This window comes from Poecilia formosa, unplaced genomic scaffold (genome assembly GCF_000485575.1).
Source record: "Poecilia formosa unplaced genomic scaffold, Poecilia_formosa-5.1.2 Scaffold208, whole genome shotgun sequence".
Taxonomy (NCBI): domain Eukaryota; kingdom Metazoa; phylum Chordata; class Actinopteri; order Cyprinodontiformes; family Poeciliidae; genus Poecilia; species Poecilia formosa.
In genome coordinates, this window is record NW_006800147.1 from 483,549 (window position 1) to 504,009 (window position 20,461).

Consider the following 20,461-nt stretch of genomic DNA (forward strand, 5'->3'; position numbering starts at 1 on the left):
AACAACAACAACAACAACAACAACAATAGATAAAAGAAATCAAAGCCGAATCAAGTATGTATTAGTTATTAAGCAGATTTGGGAACTGTTTGCTACTCTTTGCAGTAGTATAGGCTATTTTTCATTATTCCTATGCCTCAATCCTTTTTAAATAATGATGAATTATACCTGATTTGATTGAACTCAATGAAAACAATGTTGTCAGGCGTGAACTTTTATTTTGAAAAGTCTCGTACTGGAAGTACTCGCGCAGGCTGGTTTTTTACTTCCTTGATATCCAGGCAGTGTTGACAGCGCTGCACAATGAAATTACTCACTTTATTAAGTTTATTCCTAACGTATTTAGTTACGGACTGCATTAATATTGAGGTGAGTATCAGTTTGTATTTCTAGCTTCGGATTTCCTGCCGTATTTGTGTATATCTGTGTTATATTTTATCAAACAAATCGCTTCCGGTTAGCTTGCTATGTTTCTTTACAAACCCTATTTCACTGCTGAATGAATCTTTTCGCTTCTAAATATCAGAATCACATGAAAAATGATTATATTTAACGTGTCTTGTTTTGTTTATTTTATCAGAATACAGCAGGCCAGTTCTTTAGCAGCGGTCATACAAACAACTGGGCTGTTCTGGTCAGTATACATTCATGAAGCTGAATGATTTTATTCGTTAATGATGAGAGCAGCTTCCTGATTTCTTCCGGCTTTACGAGACTTTTTCTTGTTTTACTGGACAAACAGGTGTGTACCTCCAGGTTCTGGTTCAACTACCGACATGTGGCCAATTCTCTGTCCGTCTACAGGAGCGTAAAGAGGCTGGGCATCCCTGACAGGTACCATTCAGCCCAACAAATACAGGGTCAGGGCTCACCGCTGACTGGTGGGAATAGAAAAAAATCAAATTAGGAACGTTGTTCTGCTTGCCCGACTCGTTAAAATAGTTTCCTGGATTTTATCCTCCAGTTTCCATAAAAATATGTGCAAAGTCATGACAGAAAAAGGAGAATAAAAAAATTCTTTGCATAATAATTTTTTACAGATTTTGTCTGAAACTTACTTTAAATGTTCTTTTTCCGTAATTGTGATTAAATACTAATAATTTATTGACTGCACTGTGGTTAAGTTTTGTATTTTCACCAATAAAAGTGAAAAAGTAGAACACTGAAACAAGCTTGATTCCTTACTTGCAGCAAAACTTACAGTAAAATTCCAAAATAAAGAGGAATTATTCAGTTCAACATAGTCAAATGAGTTAAAAGAAACTAACTAAAAATGCTAAAGTAATGTATTTTACCACCAAAATAAATCACTCAACACGACTGACTTTATTATTTACCTATACTTAATGATATTAATGTATTTATTTTTTTTGTTTGTGCCAGTCATATAGTTCTGATGCTGGCCGACGACATGGCTTGTAACCACAGAAATCCCAAACCGGCCACAGTGTTCAGCCACAAGAACATGGAGCTGAACGTCTACGGAGACGACGTTGAGGTGGATTACCGTGGATACGAGGTCGGTTTACCTCTGTGCTGTAAACATGTTGGACTGGGCTTCTTTTTTAACGCTCTTAGCATAATTAGATGATTTAAATAGACTATAAAATACTGTTGTTAGTTTATAAATCACCAAACGGTTTAGCACCACAACACATTAAAAATCTGCTGTTGCTGTATCAAACTTCCTGATCTCTCAGAACCAAACATGGAGAACCAGCATTCACCTTCTGTGAATCACAAATCTGGAATAAACTTCCAGAAAACTGCAAAATAGCCGAAACACTGAGTTCCTTTAAATCAAGACTAAAAGCCCAGCTGTTTAGAGTTGATTTTGTGCCATAATAATTTGATTTGTAAATGACGGCTCTGTAATGTTTCAGTTGCTGATTTTGAAAAGTACACTGCTCAAAAAAATAAAGGGAACACTCAAATAACACATCCTAGATCTGAATGAATGAAATATTCTCATTGGATACTTTGTTCTGTACAAAGTTGAATGTGCTGACAACAAAATCACACAAAAATCATCAATGGAAATCAAATTTATTAACCAATGGAGGCCTGGATTTGGAGCCACACACAAAATTAAAGTGAAATGTTCCCTTCATTTTTTTTGAGCAGTATACTTTGAACTGCCTCACTGCTGAACAGTGTATACAAATAAACTTGATTGATTGGAAAAAGAAAACAATTCTGCTGAATTCAACATGAACTGTTTTAAATAAATTGTTGTTAAAGTTCCACAATGGATCCCGTTTGTTTCAGGTGACAGTGGAGAACTTCCTGCGAGTTTTGACTGGACGGCTTCCCTCCAGCACTCCTCGCTCCAAACGCCTCCTGTCTGACGACCGAAGCAACATCCTCATATACCTCACTGGTATTTAATTATTTCCCATCTTATTGACAGTTTTTAATCACCAAAACTGATTTCTTAACTTAGTTTTATTCTCATTTGATCTCCTGTTATCAGGAAACTGCAGATGAAATCCTATGAAATCAGTTATTTTTCCTCTGTTTATAAATTGCTTTGAATCTGAAAAGTCCTACTTTTTTTTGAGCTGTGAACACATCAGCAAACATCTTGCTTTGATGCGTAAGTGTACCTTTTCCAGGTACATTCAAAACTGCCACCTCTATCAAAAAACCTACATCACTAGTTTTTTCTCATGACAGAGAAAAACAAATTGATTAAAATTGCAATCAGTAGATCAGAAAAAAAGAAAACTGGAAATTGCATATTTGAGATCAGAATCGCCCAGTTTTCTCTGCAACTCTCTGGGTTTAAATTCTTCAATGCCCTTTTCCAGTTTAATCTCCCTTTCTTTTTTTCTTTTTTTCTTTTTTCCAACGTTCAATAGAGGAAATGCTCTAACATTTATTTAATGACTTTTAGATATCATGCAAAATCAAAGAAGCACAACAGCAACAGTGTAGAAGGAAATGGCTTTGCAGAAAGGTTCAGTTAATCTTGTCTTTTCACGGTATTTTAGATGGGAAGCATTGCAGGTATTGTGGGAATTGTCTTCTCTGCTCTTTCCAAAAAGGTTAATTTGCTATTTAATCAGAGTTAATTCAGGTTTCATGCAGAGATGAGTTTGGTATTTAGAGAAATATCCTTTCTTATTGGTGCAAAGAACACTATAAAGTCAACATTTTAGTGGTGAAATATTAGCTTTTTGAAGACTTTCTGACAAAACTATTCTATTTAAATTTTTTAAGATCAAGCTCTTAGAGTATTTTCTGATTTTGTTACAGCTTCTTTAGAAAATAAATGTATAAGATGCTCAGTTTTTGATCGTTTGCCAAGTTTTCGTCAGGAAATTACCAGACAAAATTAAAATTCCTTCTGTAGAGGTAATATTTAACTAAAGGTAGCGCCTTTCTTCTGTGTTTTTAATTTTCATTTTCTGTCTTTTTTATCTGCTACCAGTAAATGTGTCTTCATATATATTTTGCGTTTCATTGACAGGTCACGGTGGGAACGGCTTCCTTAAGTTCCAGGATTCGGAAGAGATCAGCAACGTGGAATTGGCTGACGCGTTTGAGCAAATGTGGCAGAAAAGAAGGTGAAATATGGAGGACTAAACCTGCCATAATTAAGAATGACTTCAGAAAATTAGCTTTTCACATTTTAAAGTATTTTTAACTGCAGTTGATCATGAAACATTCACTAAAAGAATGTCATGTTGCATATCTAGCAGTTTTTAAAAAAATGAATTGAATTATTTGTTTACTTTTATTTTCTAATATATTTCTAATATTGTGTATAAAAACTGCAAAAAATGTTTTTTTCCAATTGATTTATACTAAAAGACTTATTAGTTGCAGCCCTACTTTTGTTTTATGCAGGTGTATTAGATATAAATAACAATATTAATGTAGTTTTGATTGATTCCATCTTTTTTATTTTGACTTGATATATTTTAAGTTTGTGTCACTTATTTTGCTTTTATTTTTATTTTGAAAAGTCACATGCAAATTACATTTATTAACTTGTAATGAAGTAATAAATCAATGCACTAATTATTTATTCTCGTATGCTCTCGTAACTCTGGCGAGGCTCATATGAATGTAGATGATTGAGTTTGATAATTTGGCTCTATTGTCCCTTGTGGGTTTGTAACTGGGCCCCCGGGAGCAGAAACCAGGCTAATGTAAGACATATTCCAGCTCCTTGACCTATTTCATTTATATAAACACATCATATAGAGCTGCGTCATGCAGATCTGACTGTAATGAAACCTGAAAAGTGGCTCGTTTACTCCAAACTGTTTGTCATCTGTGTCTGTGCCAGTCGAGCTCCGCTTTGATGCTGATGTGATAATTGCTCTCTTTAGCTGCTTAATTACTGCCACCTCCTTTTACTCTCCTCAAACCAGCTTGATTCAGTCAGCTTGATTTGATTATTTATGTTTGACCGAAAGAGGGGGGAAGAGGTTTTTCTTAGAGAAGAGCAGAAGGATTGAAGGAGGTGAAATGGCGTGTAGGCGTGTTGGCGGGACTGAATGGTGCTGATGCTTTTACTCGGTGGCCATGGTAACTGCAGCGTGAAGGGTTGTGTGATAACAGCTTTTTTTATTGGAGCAAATGGACAAGTGCGATGCCAGCTGTGTGCCCTGTGATTGGGGTTTATTAGAAAATGAGTTTGATAGTTTCGTGTCTGTCCAGGTACAACGAGCTGCTCTTCATCATCGACACCTGTCAGGGCGCCTCCATGTACGAGAGGTTTTACTCTCCAAACATCATGGCTCTGGCCAGCAGTCAGGTCGGGGAAGACTCCCTGTCGGTGAGTTATTCCCCCTCATAACGACCCACAGGGTAAATTAAATCATCCAGCAGTTTTGGCAGGTTTTTCACTCCGTAGTCTAGTTCATAACACCTGTGAGTGCCGACTAAACTGGAGCTCATCTTCCTTATTGCAGTGAAGTCAAGAAAAAGTTTAGTTATATAAATATTTATCTGATTATTAACATCCAGACTTAGCAAAACAACTCATTGATTGACTAACAATCAATTAATTGATTCTTAAAAACCTGATTATTGTCTTGTATCAAGAAGAGGACTGTCTTTCCTTAATATAAAGGGCTAAATTTTTCATAATATGCAAACTGAAAACAACCAAATATAGTAAAATATGGACAACCCTGACCATCTTCATGAGACTCTTATAAAAGCTTCAGTCAGAAGCTTGTTCAAATTTTCTGTAATATGGACTGCTACAGGAGATCTTTCCTGTCAACAGCCATCACCATCTACAGTAACTGAGGAATTTGAATTATTATTTAATTTCCCTTTGGGATCAATACAATATTTTAAATTTGAAATAATAATAAAAAACACCTTTAATTTTTGACATTATTTGGTGTTAGCTGCATTCAATACTGACTGAATAAACAGAAATAATTTTTTCTCACATTGATAAACTTGCATATTGTAGAATATAACAAAACAAGAACCTCCAAGGTTGCTGAATAATAAAATAGGTGAAACACTTAATCTCCCACTAACAGTGCTAAAGCACTTGTTGGTTGAAGGAATATTAAAACTTCACTCCATGAAATGAAGCTTCTCAACAGCCCTCAAAACCAACCCTGCCTGCTGGCATTATGTTTTTTCCATCGTGTTGTAGTTTTTCTCTGTTTTGCCCCACGTCAGTAATTTCTGGTTAAGCCGACGTTGCTCCGTCACGAATGAGCGCTGTTAAGGTGAAACTTTAGCAGTTTGTCTACTATATTTCATAAAGCTCACTTAAACCGGACTCTGTTCGGACCGTTTCTCTTTCTTGTTCTGTTGTGGCTCCGCCATTTTGAATCAACTGGCTCCTCTTTGGGATGACCAGAGACGCCCTCTGGTGGATGGCGGGCAAACTACAACACTAAAAGACGGTCTAACCGGACTTTTTTAGTTAATGAAAAAGTCCGGTTTTTCATTAACTAAATGAAAAATTAGTTTGAATTTATTAGATTCAAACTAATTTGAATCTAATAAACCATTTATTGGCAATTAATCGTAATCGTTTAATTATTTCCATGCCTATCCAGGCTGACTTATTCTGCACTGTAAAAAAGTCTTTTTCTTTGCATAAAAGAAATGGCCAAAAGTTACAGTTTTATTTAAAAATGTGTTATTTTATTTACCTGGTTTGGGCCTAAGTAGGTTTTTCTGGTGAAACACTGCTTTATAGAGATGTTTTGAACTAAGCAACACTTCTAGAAAGAAGTGGGGAAAAAAATCGGAATTACAGCATACAAGAAGATTTGCTTCTATAAAGGCTACATGTTTATACAATCTATCATATACTTAGTTTTCCCTTTGCAATATACTTAAAAGATAGTTTCAAAGCCAGTAAGAGGCACAAAATACATTCATTTAAGTTTTATACTCTTTCATGTGTGAATTCATGCTGAAAGTACTAAAATAAGCATTTCCAGTGAGCATTTTCCTCTGCACAGATTGATTTTACTCTCTCCTGTCCACATAGCAGAACCGTACATTTACCCACCAATGAGCGAAGCAGAGTTATGAAAACATATTTATTCAGATGTCATTGCCCAGCACTTACTGGCAGCTCTCTAAAACTCACTTAAACTCTGAGGAGTGATTTCCTCCTATCAGACGATTACATTTACACAGCTGGTGCAGTAATAGTGCTTTTGAGTTGGTATCAAAATAAATCTTTTAATTTTATAATAAAGGAGACATTGAGGGAGGAAAACATGAACAATAGGTATATTTCTTTAATTTAATTATTATTTAATAAAGTTTTTATTGGAAAATTAACCAATTGGTGCATATAAAACACATATTACAGAAATATTGAGCTGCAAAATAACAAAACAATTTATAAAATGAACAAAAAAGGTGGTACACATTAAAATGGATACATTTAGAACGAAGACAAAAAGGAACATAACCAAATGATATCACAACAAAGATTGAATTGTTTAAGTTGGCAATTATTTTCTGATTTTCATTATTATTATGTTCATTTTCTCTATTATTCCTTGTTTTATTGTCACACAGATATTTTGGGTAGAAATGGGAAAGAGAGAGAAAAAACAGTAACAAAAATGGCAATATTTAAAAATGCAGCCATAATCATATGTTTTGTTCCTCTGTTTTAGCACCAACCGGATCTGGCTATAGGAGTCCATTTAATGGATCGCTACACCTTCTACCTGCTGGAGTTCCTGGAGGACATCCACCCGGCGAGCAAAGCCAACATGAACGACCTGGTGAGGAACGTTTTATCTGTAATGACTTTATTAATGGTCTCAACTGATTTTCTCACTTCTGAAATCTTACAGATAAAACAAAAACATGTATGAAAGCTTTTGAATGACTGGTGCTTAACCAAACCTGTACCAGTGAGTCTATTTACAGTAACTTTGGTTTTAATGCCCCTTGATTTGATCAACTTCCAGCACAAACTGCTATATATATATATATATATTTTTTAGAACAATTTCAGTTCAGAATCGGAAAGTGTAAAGAAAATACAAAAGCCACAGGGCAACAGCAAGAAGCCACAACCAAAGTTATGCTAACCTATTCATGATCTCCATAGTGTATTATAAGCCTGGCGGGCTGCCAGGCTTTATTTGACCTTTCACCAGGCCAACCTTTTCTTTACTTATTTTAAATAAGGTTTTTCTAAGCCATTGACAGTAAAGACTGATTATCCAGGTTTATAGTTGGTGTAAAGAACTAGTGAATCAATTATTATTTCTAAAGTTTGATGCAGAATTTGGTAACTTTTACAATTTTTTAACAAAAACACAATGCCTGTAGAAATGTAAGTGTATGTCATAATGAGCACAGCTGAGCATCAGCTGATCAAAAATGAGTGTTACTGTAAAAAGTTCATCCTGGAGGATGCGTAGCAGTGAATGTGAGGCCTCTGGCTGCCTCAGATGAAAGACGCGCAGGTCTCCCTGGACTTGTCCAGACTTGAAAGAGAATGTGTAACAAAGCGTGGAGCCGGCTCGCGTTTGACACCGGACTCAGGGATTGTGCGTATGCGCTCTGCGCCGCGGCTCGGCCTCAGCGGTTCCTCTCTTTTCATCTTTCGGTCTCCTGCAGAGATCCATCGAGCCACCGGGACTGCGAGGAGTTTTATCTGAAAACAACATGGTTACTCTGTGTGCTCTGACTAAAGCTAATTATACGTTCAGTTGTTCTGTTTCCGTAGATGCACTCTTTGTTCTACTGCTTTTTGTGGATTCACTGATCAATTCTATAGATTTTCTTGACAAGCCCATTAAGTTTTTAAATCCAGTCTGAAAAGCTTTGACCTTTTTAAAGAAACTGCTTTCAGATTCGCTATGAGGCTTTAGTGTGTGATTTTGTTTCCAGGCCTGTTTGGCTAACGGAGATTACGCTCAGGACAGGCTAATGATTTCTTTTTCCTTTTTTAAAAAATTTGCCTTTGAAATGTTCAAATAAATTGCTCAAATTACTGATGGGAAAACTTTTAGGATGTTTTTCCAACCCTAACAATCCAAGCAAGCACCAAAAATACCTGCAGAATAAGCTGAAACCTTATGAATATAAGGTTCTCCACAGTGCAGTGAATTATTGGTTGAACTAAATTTTCCCATAAATTACTATGAAAGTAGGGGAGACTGTAGAAAAAGTTACTCCATGTTGCTGTTTTTTGTTTGGACTTCAAATTCAAATCTAGGCCTCAAAATTATTACATCACTGAACAGTTTCAGGAAATATGAACTGTGCTAATTTATTGTACCATTTTTAGGTGGCTTTATTGTAGATGTGACGTTTTGTTTTAGCTGCATATTGAAATTGGACATAAATCACAGGCCATGAATGTTGCTATGCATGCTAATTGTAATTTTAAATCCTTTCCATCAGCTCACTTGGGGACTGCAGATCAAAATTAGCCTCTCTGTCTAAATCTGGCATATTTACATAACTGACCTTTTTTGAGCTTTATGTCATGTTACAATGTTATTCAGTCATCTAAAACATATCTGAAATGTTGCTTTGATTCTTTCGTGCATGTTTAATCCCCCTTGACAAGAAAGTAAAACGGGGACATATTCATAGCTCTTATGTGAAAACACATCTTAATTACCTTTCGTCGTCTTTTATCCAGTTGATTCCACTGTGTAGCTATGCTGAAGTTTGTAGTTGCTTCTTAATTTATTATTCTCTTCTCCTCAGTTCAAAGTTTGTCCCAAGAGTCAGTGTGTGTCCACTCCGGGTCATCGGACCGACCTTTTCCAGAGGGATCCGGGAAGCGTCCTCATCACAGACTTCTTCGGTAGCGTCCGCAAAGTCGAGATCACCACTGAAGTCGTGAACTTAACGGACCCCATCGAGCAAGTGGACGAGAGGTAAGCTGAGCTCATTACATTAGTTCCACTTAAATAGTAATGCTTATACGTTTACTTTCGCTCATTATGGGTTTTTTTGTGTGAATTTTTTAAACGATGTATAAAATTTTTCGAGGGTGAAATCAAGATGCAGTAAAAACCAGCTCTTGGTGCGCAAGTTAAAAGTTTTGTTTTCCGGACTGGGTCACCATCATCCATATTGTGTCAAAATTATACATACAGGATCAAATATGTAGCTACTAGTTGTTTTTAGGTGGCAAAGTCTGTCCATATTTTTTGAAACATGTCTCTAGTTAATATTTTGGTATGATGGCCCTTCCAAAATGGTAGCTGAGTCACAGATATCATGTCATGAAGTTAACAACGTCTTTGGATAAATTCTGTTTTTCGAGACTGGTGCATGTCCGGTTTAGGCTCATGTTATCGGCATTTGTCAAAGGTCTACAATACAGTGTTTGGTATCATCTAAAGGGGACACTCTGAGTCTCTCTGATCATCACTAGAGCTTCTTAAACAAGAAATAATACACATTCTTCCACACTTTTTGACTAAACCAGATGCATATCTTTTGTCCCAGTGGTATCCAGGGACACAAGAGTTAACAACTAAAATACTCAACAGACTCTAAGAATTCAGAAAATGTGTCGTATACCTATGATGTCTTTCTGTGGGGGGCGATTCTGATTAACGTTATAAGAACGTTAATTAGAAATTGTAGAAATTTACACTTGCATAAAGTTTAGGATGCTGTACTCAGGCCTGTTTATCAGAGTTTGTGAGTTTTTCCATCCTGGGCTACCATTACGTAGCCCAGGATGATCACAGAAACACGATGTCCTGGTAGGCTCTGAGGGAGGATACCACCCTCACTAAATTACAAATTACGAGGTAAAAATAATCATTATTTTCAGATGATTAGGCTGCTATTAACAGCATGCACCCCAAATGTCAGTTTAATTTCCTGCTTTAGCTGGTTACACCTCGAGTTTAGTATCCCTGCAAACAGATGTCCTAATGTGATCAGCTTAATTCATTAGCACTGTTTGAGACACAAATGTGCATATGAAAGTTTCATATATAGACATAAAACAGCTTTATGAAGAAAGAACAACTTGAATAGATGATTAAAAGCCCAAAATAAACTTCTGGCCACATAATTGAGTTTATAGGATGGATAAAAATAGTTGATGGAAAAAACTTTCTGCTACACCAACTTTCTGGAAGTGGGGCAACCTGGATAAAAGCCTCATTAAGGCCGACCTGCCTGTGCTTTAATTGAAGTGCCGTGGGCCAAATTCATTCATTGTTTCTCTCCAAACTTAATGAGACTTTGATTTTAGTTCAGAACGCGTTTTATTGGTGTATAGATTTCTCCACTAGTAATGTGTTGAGTGGCCTGTTTTCAGAAGAGTAAACTTCTCATTAAGGTCAAGTGTTTCTACTGGATGGACGATCCAACTCTTTATTGTCAGGCTGACTAGTAGTAGGAGTTTGTGAGGTAATTATTCAGATCAATAAAAGCACTCTAAAGCATTAGTTCAGACCAGAATAAAGCTCATAATGAGACGGTTTCTCTTGTCTGTCTCAAGCTGTAAACCTCAGTGGTTTGAGTGACGGGGTTTGGCGCCCTCTGGTGGTTATTTATTTTTATTTTCTGATTCATTTTAGCAGCTGTGATTGACAAACCCAGCCACTAGATGGCTGTAGAGAGCTTTCACTAGTGACGTTCTCCTTCAAACGTCTCCAATTAATCTCAGCTAACACAGAAAGCCTTAAGATAATCCATATACGTTTATATTAATACACACTAATGGATGAATGCCAGCATGAGGACTCATTAGTGTGGAGGTTTTATATTTCTGAATAAAAAAAAACATTCAGCACAAATGCACACAAAAACACACACTTTTAATAATTTCATTAACAGGGTTTAATTAGACCACCAGAAGGTATTAAGAATTATATATTTTTGCTGAGCTACTAATCAAAAGCACATTTCCATTCAAGTTTTGGTCAGTGACTATTTTGGCCCCAGGCCTGGTAGCCATTGCACTCAACTCTCCCCTATTACTTTATTATTGATTAAGCCTGACGCATTAGGTCTGCCACAACACAGAATCATGGCACAGTTTGTTATTGAGCTGGCAGCTGGCCTGATTCAGTCACACAGAGACACACTTCTTCATTTCTGATGCAAGATTCCAGCAACCCCCTCATTCATTTGATGCTCGACGGAGCAAAGTTTGCAGAAGCGCCCGAGGACCAGCAGGCGCTGCCCCGCCTCTGCTTCCAAGGATCTGTACTTTTCATGCGACAGCAACTTCACCGTTTTTTAAACACCTGGACTTCATCTGCTGCTCCGGGTTAAATTGTAGAGTTGTGTGTGAGAATATTCTGAACTGGAGACCTGATTAATCTTTAAAGTCAGATTTGATCTCTGAAATCAGGATTATTAAGTCATCTACTGGGGGTTGATGTGTTTGCCTCAGAGGTTGCAGATTAAGCAAATGAGAATTTGTTTTCGGCATGTGAGATGGTAGGTGTGATGCTAATTAGGCTCTAAAAATGCATGTCTGGGCAGAAACGGAGCTGAATCTGATTAAACCTGAGATGTTTCCCTTCATTGCATCAGGCAGTAAACAGCGGTTTGCTTCTTTTGGGATTGACTTTGTTTGTCGTTGGCCAGCAGCAGGTAATCCACCTTTTTCCAGGTACTTCAATAAATCAAACAATTACTGCTTACACTTACTTGGCACTCAGCTGAACAATTACCAGTGGAAGCTAAATCTCCAAACTGAAAGTACAGTGAAGCCCAACGTTACACACACTTCTGACAGATTTAGATTTATTCATTCAGCTAAGGAGTTTGTTTCTGATGCTTTGCTCTATAAAGTTTCTGATGCTTTTCTCTATAAAAGATAATGAAAAAGGAGTTCTGATTTTGAAGAAAAGTGGCATGTCCAACTATTTAATGGTCAGAAATCAATGGACAAGTATCTATTGGCATTAGAGTGTTATATTGCAATTGCTGACCAGTTAGTTTGTTTCCACTGGTGTAGAGATGTGAGTCTTTCAGTTTGGAAGGCCTCATCGTGCAGAAGTCATGTTAACTGAATATTTTACACTTTTGACCATTTTTAAAAATGGTATCTGAAAAATCTGAAGGCCTTCTGTCATTTTGACAGATTTCAGTTCACACACCTGACCACTTGGTGGGGATGCGCAGACATTTTCATTTTCTTTGTGGAGGTAACTATAAGATTCATATAGGAGTATCTGAGCATTATCTCCTTTCTGGACACTGGAAAGGATCTCATGCATCTCACTATCCAGGAGCTGACAGTGTTTGAGACTTTGGAGTGTATGTAACCATTAAAAATCACAAACTGGTGCAGCTGGACCACTGGTACAGAAGGAGCACATACTGCGGAATCAGAAAACCCTTCATTCAGGCAATCCTGCAAACTTCTGATCACTTAAGGTGGAGAAATGTTCCCTGATTTCAAAACTTTGGCTGTAGTGGTGGTTGTAATTCCAGGCTCAGATGTGGCAGCAGAGCGCATATTCAGTCATTATGGTGATTTTATGGGAGATTTTCTTCTAAACACGGAAGCTCTGATGCAACCCAACATAAAACATCCAACTTAATTATTCAAAAATTATCAAACAATTGAGGATAAGTTTTAGTTAAAAGGCACCATATTCCCCCATGTGAACCTTTCCTGGTCATCTTAACCCTCTTAAAACTCCTTCACTGCATCCTCGATACTTTGTCTTCATTTTTTTTTTGTTTCCCAGGTAGTTTCATCATTTTCTGTCCAATATATCCTACATCCTTCCTTCATATGGGTCCAAACTACCTCAGCTTTCCATCTACAACTTTGTCTCCACCTGAGGCTGTCCCTCTGCTGAACACTGAGCTAAATCTGTCCTGACACACAGTAGAACAGATCCTCTTCTCTGAGGCCATAATCACTAGAATAAATGGCTGTGGCTGATTTGGCAGAAATACTTCTTCGGTTATCATCACAGTGTGACTGAAAAAGTCTCTCAAAGGTCTTACAGTGGCAGCATTTTGCCCATCATTTTCTCATTCAAGTGAACTGTGGTTGGGTGTTTTGCTGCCACCTTTTTAAAAGGATAAAACAGGAAATGTACCTTCTAGGATCCTGGTGAGGATCTACAGTTGCTCCACTGAACCTGACCTTTGGGCCGACTCTCCACTCTAGTAATAGATCTCACCAGGCAGGCTAAGTAGTGTGACTCCCCCTGTAGTTGGACAATAAAGGGGAACTGCCCCCAGTGTCTACATGATGTAGCAGAAGTGTGTCATTTAGAAACCCTACAAAGTACAGAGCCTTAAAGGGGACCTTTTATGCTAAATTCACATTTTGTTCGTTTTTATACTTCCGTTTGAGTCTCTACTGCTTCTAAAAACATCTATGCGCTTTACAATGGCTGCTGGAAAACACAAGTGTTTTGTTGTTGACTTACCATCCAGAAACTACTTGTTGTACTACTATTCTTGTTGGTTGTGCAGGAGGCTCTACTAATGCTTTTCAAAGATATGTGCTTTTATAATTGTGCATCTGTTTGCAGCCATTTTCATGTGCGAATGTAAACGTTGAGTTGGGGGAGGCATGCCCAGCAGCAGCTTATTTGGATTTAAACAGGTACCCATCAGCTTCTTCCAGGAAGTAATTTTTTGCTTGTTTTATGTCAAATAGAGGTATTAAGCCATTCTTCCCATCTTCTATTGACATTTAACAGGATACTGTAGAGCAACAGCAAAACCCAGATTTTTTTCCCCTTTTTATTCAATATTTATCAGCATTAGTAAAGAAATCTGGGTTGTAACCTCTGCCAAAAGAAGAGGGCGATCTCTTTTTGTAATCAACAAGAGATTGCTGACAGGATTCTTTCTGTGACCGTCTGAACAGAGGCCATTACTGCTACTAAAACATATTGTTTCATAAGACCAGAAAATAGGTTGGAGAGTACTCTGAGTGTCCCCACAGAGAGAAGATTACAGCTCACACAGCCGCGTTTTTAATAAATGTAGTGCTGCTTTAGTCCACTTTTGTCCGTCTGTTCAGCCACGTAGGCAAGCGGACGAGTTCACTGGAACTCATTTTCTAGCCGGGACACATTTCTGGATCCTTTTACTCAACTGAATGGCACTTAGTGGTATTAAGCCTAGATCCATTTAAACATCCTCTCCACCACTTTTCACTTCAAGCTACAGGAGATATTTGACTGCAACACATTTTGCTACAGGTTATGCAGTTCCCAGAGTAATTACAAGTATCGAATAACAACTAAATTCAGTCTCCGTTGAGTCATAATGTAAGTCTAATGTAATTTGTGACCTGCAGCTCTGGATCGAGTGTACAAACACAGCTTCGGCTTTTAGGGGGGCAGATGGCACAAAGAAATTAGTAAGGCCTAAAGATGGCAGCTGGAGACGGCAGCAGGAGCAAAGCTGGAGGCGGCCACATCTACTAGGATCATTTACAAGGATGGAGGAAAACGCTCCAGAAATATCTTCATGGAGAATAAAATGGACAATAGCATTCACTGAGTTAGAGCTAAAATCTTGCAGCCAAGATGAAAGGGGCGGGGTGGAGCAGCTGCGATGCTTTTAAAGGCAGAAAGCGCTTTGAGCTCATGGAGGGCTCAGCAGGGGATCGCCTCCCTGCTTGCCGGCTCATCCCGTTTTCTCTGTCTGTCAGAGAGCCCACTGACATGCAGAGAGGGAGGCATCAAACGCGGATGAGTAGAGGAGGAGGGCAAGAGGGCAAGATCCTGAAAGAAAGTTGTTGGGGAATAATAACTTAGGAGTGAAGAAAGAAACAAAAAGTGGAGATAAACAGGTTGCTCCACTCTGCGAGTGGTCGGAGGAGAGACAGGGCAGCTCACAGGAGCTTTTGGCCCACTTTGTCAGAGGCTGGCTGGCTTGAACTTTGAATGAAAGACAGTCAGTCATTTGAACCTCCACTCGACTGTGACATTTAGCTGGGACTGCTGCGCCTGGCTCAGTTTCAGAGAGAGAAAGAGGCTTTCAAAAAAACGGTGGTACTGCTGGAAGGTTTTAAACCTCTATTGTGGATTTTGGTCACTTGAGCTTAAATATCTGTTAGATTTCTTAGGATTTTGCACATATTCATGTTTGATGTATTGGAATATTATTGAGAAGTTTACTAAGTGAAACCCATATAGATGTTTTTTCTTTAATAAAATTTTTGTATGTATGCGCTGCATACTTGTTGGTTGTGCAGGAGGCTCTACTAATGTTTTTCAAAGATGTAGGCATCTGTTTTCAGCCATTTTTCAGTGCTAGTGTAAATGTTGTTTGGGGGGCATATATGTATTTTTGTCTCTGCTTTTGACTGAACCTGTTTTTAACATATCTGTTTACATGTTTTCTGCATATAGTCCAGTAGACGTTTGTCAGATTATTTTTTCCCCCCAAAATTTCTCTTTCAGAACCAAAAAGTTCAAATAAATCACCATATTTACAACAACAAATGTTAGGATTTAATGTTATAATTTTATTAATACTTGAGTTTGATGTATGTGCTGTCATCACTTTTCTGCAGATTTTCTCTCTCTCCTTTGACTTTTGTGTTCTGCTTTTTCACATATTTCTTGACTTCATGTATTGAAAGGTTTTGGGAGAAATCTGGAGGTGAAATAGAGGCTATGTATTTAAACATTTAACTGGGTATCAGTCCAAACTGTGCTTTAAAGTCAGAACAGTGGATTTTTTTAGTTTTTTTTATTTTACCAGGTGATTTTCAAGAACAACCTGGCCTAGAAGCATGAAAATATCACACATTTTATTCATCACAAATGAGGAGAATTCAGTTGAATTGAAGAGTTTCAGCAGACGCAGTGAGTTGCAGTAATCCAGGTTAGATTACTGATACCTGCTGCAGAGCAGAGTTATTCTACTAGGATGGTAATGCGTTTGTTACGGTTAACAAATCCCATGAAAGAAAAACAACCGTCTTAGCCTGTTCCTCAAATCCGTTCCCACTTTTCAATTGCTCTCATCCCTAAGCCTATTTGTTCTTACTCACCATGGAAATCTTTCCCAGAGAGAAATCGGGTCATGTTATTTTGTTTCCCTTTGTGTTTGGCGTTCGGCAAACATCACTGCTACTATAAGAGGACTGCCATTGTTGGGGAGTTTTTTCTTATGGGAATTGGGGTTTTTCAACTGCTTTAGGGTCATTTTGATGTGCTGGATCCGAAAATCCAGCACATCCATAGATCAGGTCGACTTTCTGATCTATGGATGCAACATGAGCATCAAAAAGCATGAATTGTTCTCACATATGGGTTGGTTTCCTGATAATCTGAGATCAATGAGTGATGAGCAGCGGGAGAGATGAAGACGTAATGTTCAGTTTAAATGTACTTACCCTTATCAGTGTTTATTATTCAGTTTATAGAAATCCAAGTACAATATAAATCAAAGTTTGTAACATGTAATTAACTAACTCTGTTAGAAAATGTGTTTTTTTCTACTAAAACCTCTTTTGGATGAGAAATATTAACGGAAACAAACCGATAATGTCATCAATTTAATCAGCAGATTGAATTTCTTCAAATCAAATTAGATTAAATTAATAAAAACCTGACCTGGTTGAGAAAAATGGATGTCATTTTTGGATTCAGTTGAATAAACATAGACAACTTCCAAAATTATATTTTTTAACCCAGTGTAGTTATCTGCTGAAGCCACGTCAGTTGCTTCAAAAATTTGCAGCAATCCCTCCTGATTAAGCTGATGACTGTAGATGAAAAGCTTCCCTTTTTTTTTTTTTAGGAAGAATGTGCCTCTGTAGCTGTTCCAGTCTCAAACCATGTGGGCATTAAAATACATGAAGGAAGCAGAAAAAATACAGTCGCACTAATCAGGAGGGCTTTTTAAAGGAAACAAAGCCAAAGAGTACACAAATATAATGCAGCAATAGCTTAGTTAATGGCCGTGTCCAGGAAAAGACTCAATTGTAATTGCAGAAGCAGTTGGCCAGGTGTATCTTCTGTGGAGAGAAGAAATGGAGATGTTGCTCATGGGTAACGGCAGCAATAACTATAAATGATGTATAAATTGAGTGTGAGGAGAGAAAATAATAGTGAGGGGGAAAAAAGACCATTATATCCTCCAGCAGGCTAAGCTTTTATTGGTTCATAACTACAGATATATCCCAGGAAAGTCCCTGAGCTTTAAGCTTTGTCACAAAGGAAACCTTCAAGCCGAATCCTGAAAACAGGTGGTGTTTGTTCCTCACGGACAAAAACTGGCAGCTGGTTCTTCTCAAAGAGCCTGATAACTGAAAGAGCTGCCTCTTATTCTGCATGGCTTCATCCGTTTGTCTTTAAATGCACTGATAAGACAAAAGTCTCATGTGTAAGCATACATTTTGTTGCCAATATATAAAAAAAGAATAAATAGTTTCTTGACTATATATGTAGAGCCATTGTTGGAAATTTAATGCGACACAGTTTAAAATCTCTCAAAACAAAATGAATACATCCCCAATGTAAGTTTGGGTCCTGTACAAAACATCTTAATAAAAATGTATATTTTCATCAAGTCATTTTAATAATATTGTACACGTGGGATCGAGTTCAGAAAAGTTTTAAACTTCATGAATTAGCACAAATATGCCACTCTGTTGTTTTAAACATGCCAAACCCATAGAGGGCAGTGTAGCACAAACCCGTCAGCCAATCAGATTGCTTCAAAACAACCAAAGCTTCCTGATTAGACAAACTTTATTATCTTCCAAGGGGCAATTTTCTTTGCACACAGCAGGACAACCACAGATAAATGCATAACAAAGAGAAACTACAATAAAAACACATCACAGCATCCGTATAGCAGATTGAACAGTTATGTAGAGTTTGTTTACTTATCTCAAATTAATAATGAGATCGACACGAACGGGAATAAATGAACATTTATACATTTATCTATCTACGAGCTGCATTGGCGATGGGTTGTTGAATTAAACGTGGCACCATGAGGTTAATTTATGTGAACTGACGTAGAGGTTTAATTACATTTAAATAGCCTATTAGAATATAAAGTTAATAAAATAAAAGACAATGTAGGTTGGAAATAATGTCAAAGCATGTTGATGCATTATTTGTCGAGACTGTATATCTGAACTTTTCCATTTACACACGCAAACACAAAAACAAAGTTTTCTCAAATCTTCACTTTGGACTGAGTTTTTATACATCACTTTTGGTGAGATTAAGTAGATTTTTTGTGTGGATGAAAAGCCAAAATGCATAAGAACATATTTGTTGGCCTTTAAAAGATATGATCATTGCATAAATAGACTCACCATCTGCCTGATTAGATTCACACAAAGCCAGATTGGGTTGGACCGCCTATTGTCTTCAAAATGGCCTTATTTCTTCATGGTGTAAATTCAACATGTTTGTGACACATTCATCAGAGACTTTGGTCCACATTCACATGAAGGCGTCTCTCAGTTTCTGCAGATCTGTATCTCATGTTTCATTACATCCCAAATGTGTTTAGTTGGATTAAAACCTGGTGACTTTGGAGGCCACTGGGATTCAGGAAACCAAAGTGTCACGTTCAGGAAACCAGTTCGAGACAGCTAGAGTTTCTGTGACTTGGAGCATTATCCTGCTAAAGGTAACCATCAGAAAAACTGGATTACTGCTGATGACCATCAGCTAAACTTGGTAAAACCTCAAGGTGAATCAAACAATATTCTCCACAGCATCGTAGCTCCACCACCATCCTGAACTGTAGATCCCAGTCAGAATCAATCAATTCTTTCACATAAACCAGATTAATTTTCCGAAAATCTGAACGTTTCCGCTGAACAGAAGATTCATTAAACCAACCAATGTTTTCCCATCTGTTGTTGTCCAACTCTGGTGAGGCTGTGTGGCTTCGGTTTCCTGTTCTTAGCTGCCGTAGCCCATCTGCTTCAAGGTTTGACATGTGCATTCAGGGATGGTATTCTACGTACCTTGGTTATAACGAATGGTTATTTGATGCCTTTCTGTCGTCTTGAATTAGTCCGCCTGCCCGACCTCTTGACATCAGCAAAGCATTTTCATCCACATGACTTCAGAAAAACCAGGAAGACGGCTGGGCATGAAAATCCCAGGAAATGATCAGCTTCTGAAATACTCAGACCAGATTCAGAGCCACTTAAATCCTCCTCGCTCTGATGCTGAGCTGGTTTGAACCTCTGAGACGCCTAAAGGCTTTGAACTGATTTGCTATCAGTGTTAACAAGCAATTGAAGAGGTTTATGTACCTAATAAACTGGCTGGTGATTGAGTGTATAAATACTTCCAGGTTCAAGTCCTGATCATGATTGCTTCTCTGGCATTCAGAGGAGAAAAAAAGCACATTGTGTGAGTTTTGGATTTATCGTAGGTGGTATCGTCCCCTTTCTGAAATGCTGAACCTTAATAATAAAAAATGTTTGAGGTGTAACTTGTCATCAAAACATATCTTTGTCAGGGGTATCCAAACTTTTTGTCACATCGGCCAAAATTGGGAAATCAAAAGTACTCATGAGCCAAAAAATAAAAAAAAAAAAATTATAGAAATATTAAAATAAAATAAAACAATTCAAGTTGTCTGATTTATTTATTTATTCATTGTAGATCCAAAACTTTTAAATTATTTTACACATTTTCTGTATTAAAACATTTTTTATTTAGTTTTCAAATTATTTTGCACTTGATTGAACAAATTTATTCTATAAGACAAAGATTGGAGTCGGTCTCTTTCCAAACACGTCTTAGATTTAGCCAAACCCAATAAATTAGTTCAAAGCTAACTTGGGTGCAGCAAAGTCGACTTTTCAGTAAAAGTCTCTACAAAGACGTGGCTCTGCTTATTATAAAAGAGACAAATACTTTGTGTTGTACATGACATAAACATTTTGCATCTGGCCAAATTTTTATCATTCTTGAATTGCAGTTGGGGGGGGGGCCGCACAAAATCACTCCAACGACCACAAATGGCCCCCAGAGCCTCACTTTTGACAACGCATGCAGATTATAAATTTCCCTACATCTGAGGACGG

The 20,461-nt window shown here is 37.5% G+C and overlaps 1 protein-coding gene across 2 annotated transcripts in view; it reads left to right on the top strand.

Moving 5' to 3' along the window:
* Nucleotides 1-231: 231 nt before the first annotated feature.
* pigk (phosphatidylinositol glycan anchor biosynthesis, class K) overlaps nt 232-20,461 on the top strand; it is a 38,543-nt gene continuing 18,313 nt past the window's right edge. The window contains exons 1-9 of one of the 2 annotated variants that reach the window (XM_007567417.2): nt 232-369; nt 581-634; nt 743-834; nt 1,384-1,519; nt 2,269-2,380; nt 3,473-3,569; nt 4,672-4,789; nt 7,128-7,238; nt 9,187-9,359. In XM_007567417.2, the coding sequence (XP_007567479.1) occupies nt 304-369; nt 581-634; nt 743-834; nt 1,384-1,519; nt 2,269-2,380; nt 3,473-3,569; nt 4,672-4,789; nt 7,128-7,238; nt 9,187-9,359 (959 nt within the window). In that variant the 5' untranslated portion in view covers nt 232-303. The remainder of the gene's footprint in view (nt 370-580; nt 635-742; nt 835-1,383; nt 1,520-2,268; nt 2,381-3,472; nt 3,570-4,671; nt 4,790-7,127; nt 7,239-9,186; nt 9,360-20,461) is intronic. The other variant, XM_007567415.2, reaches the window with a different exon arrangement.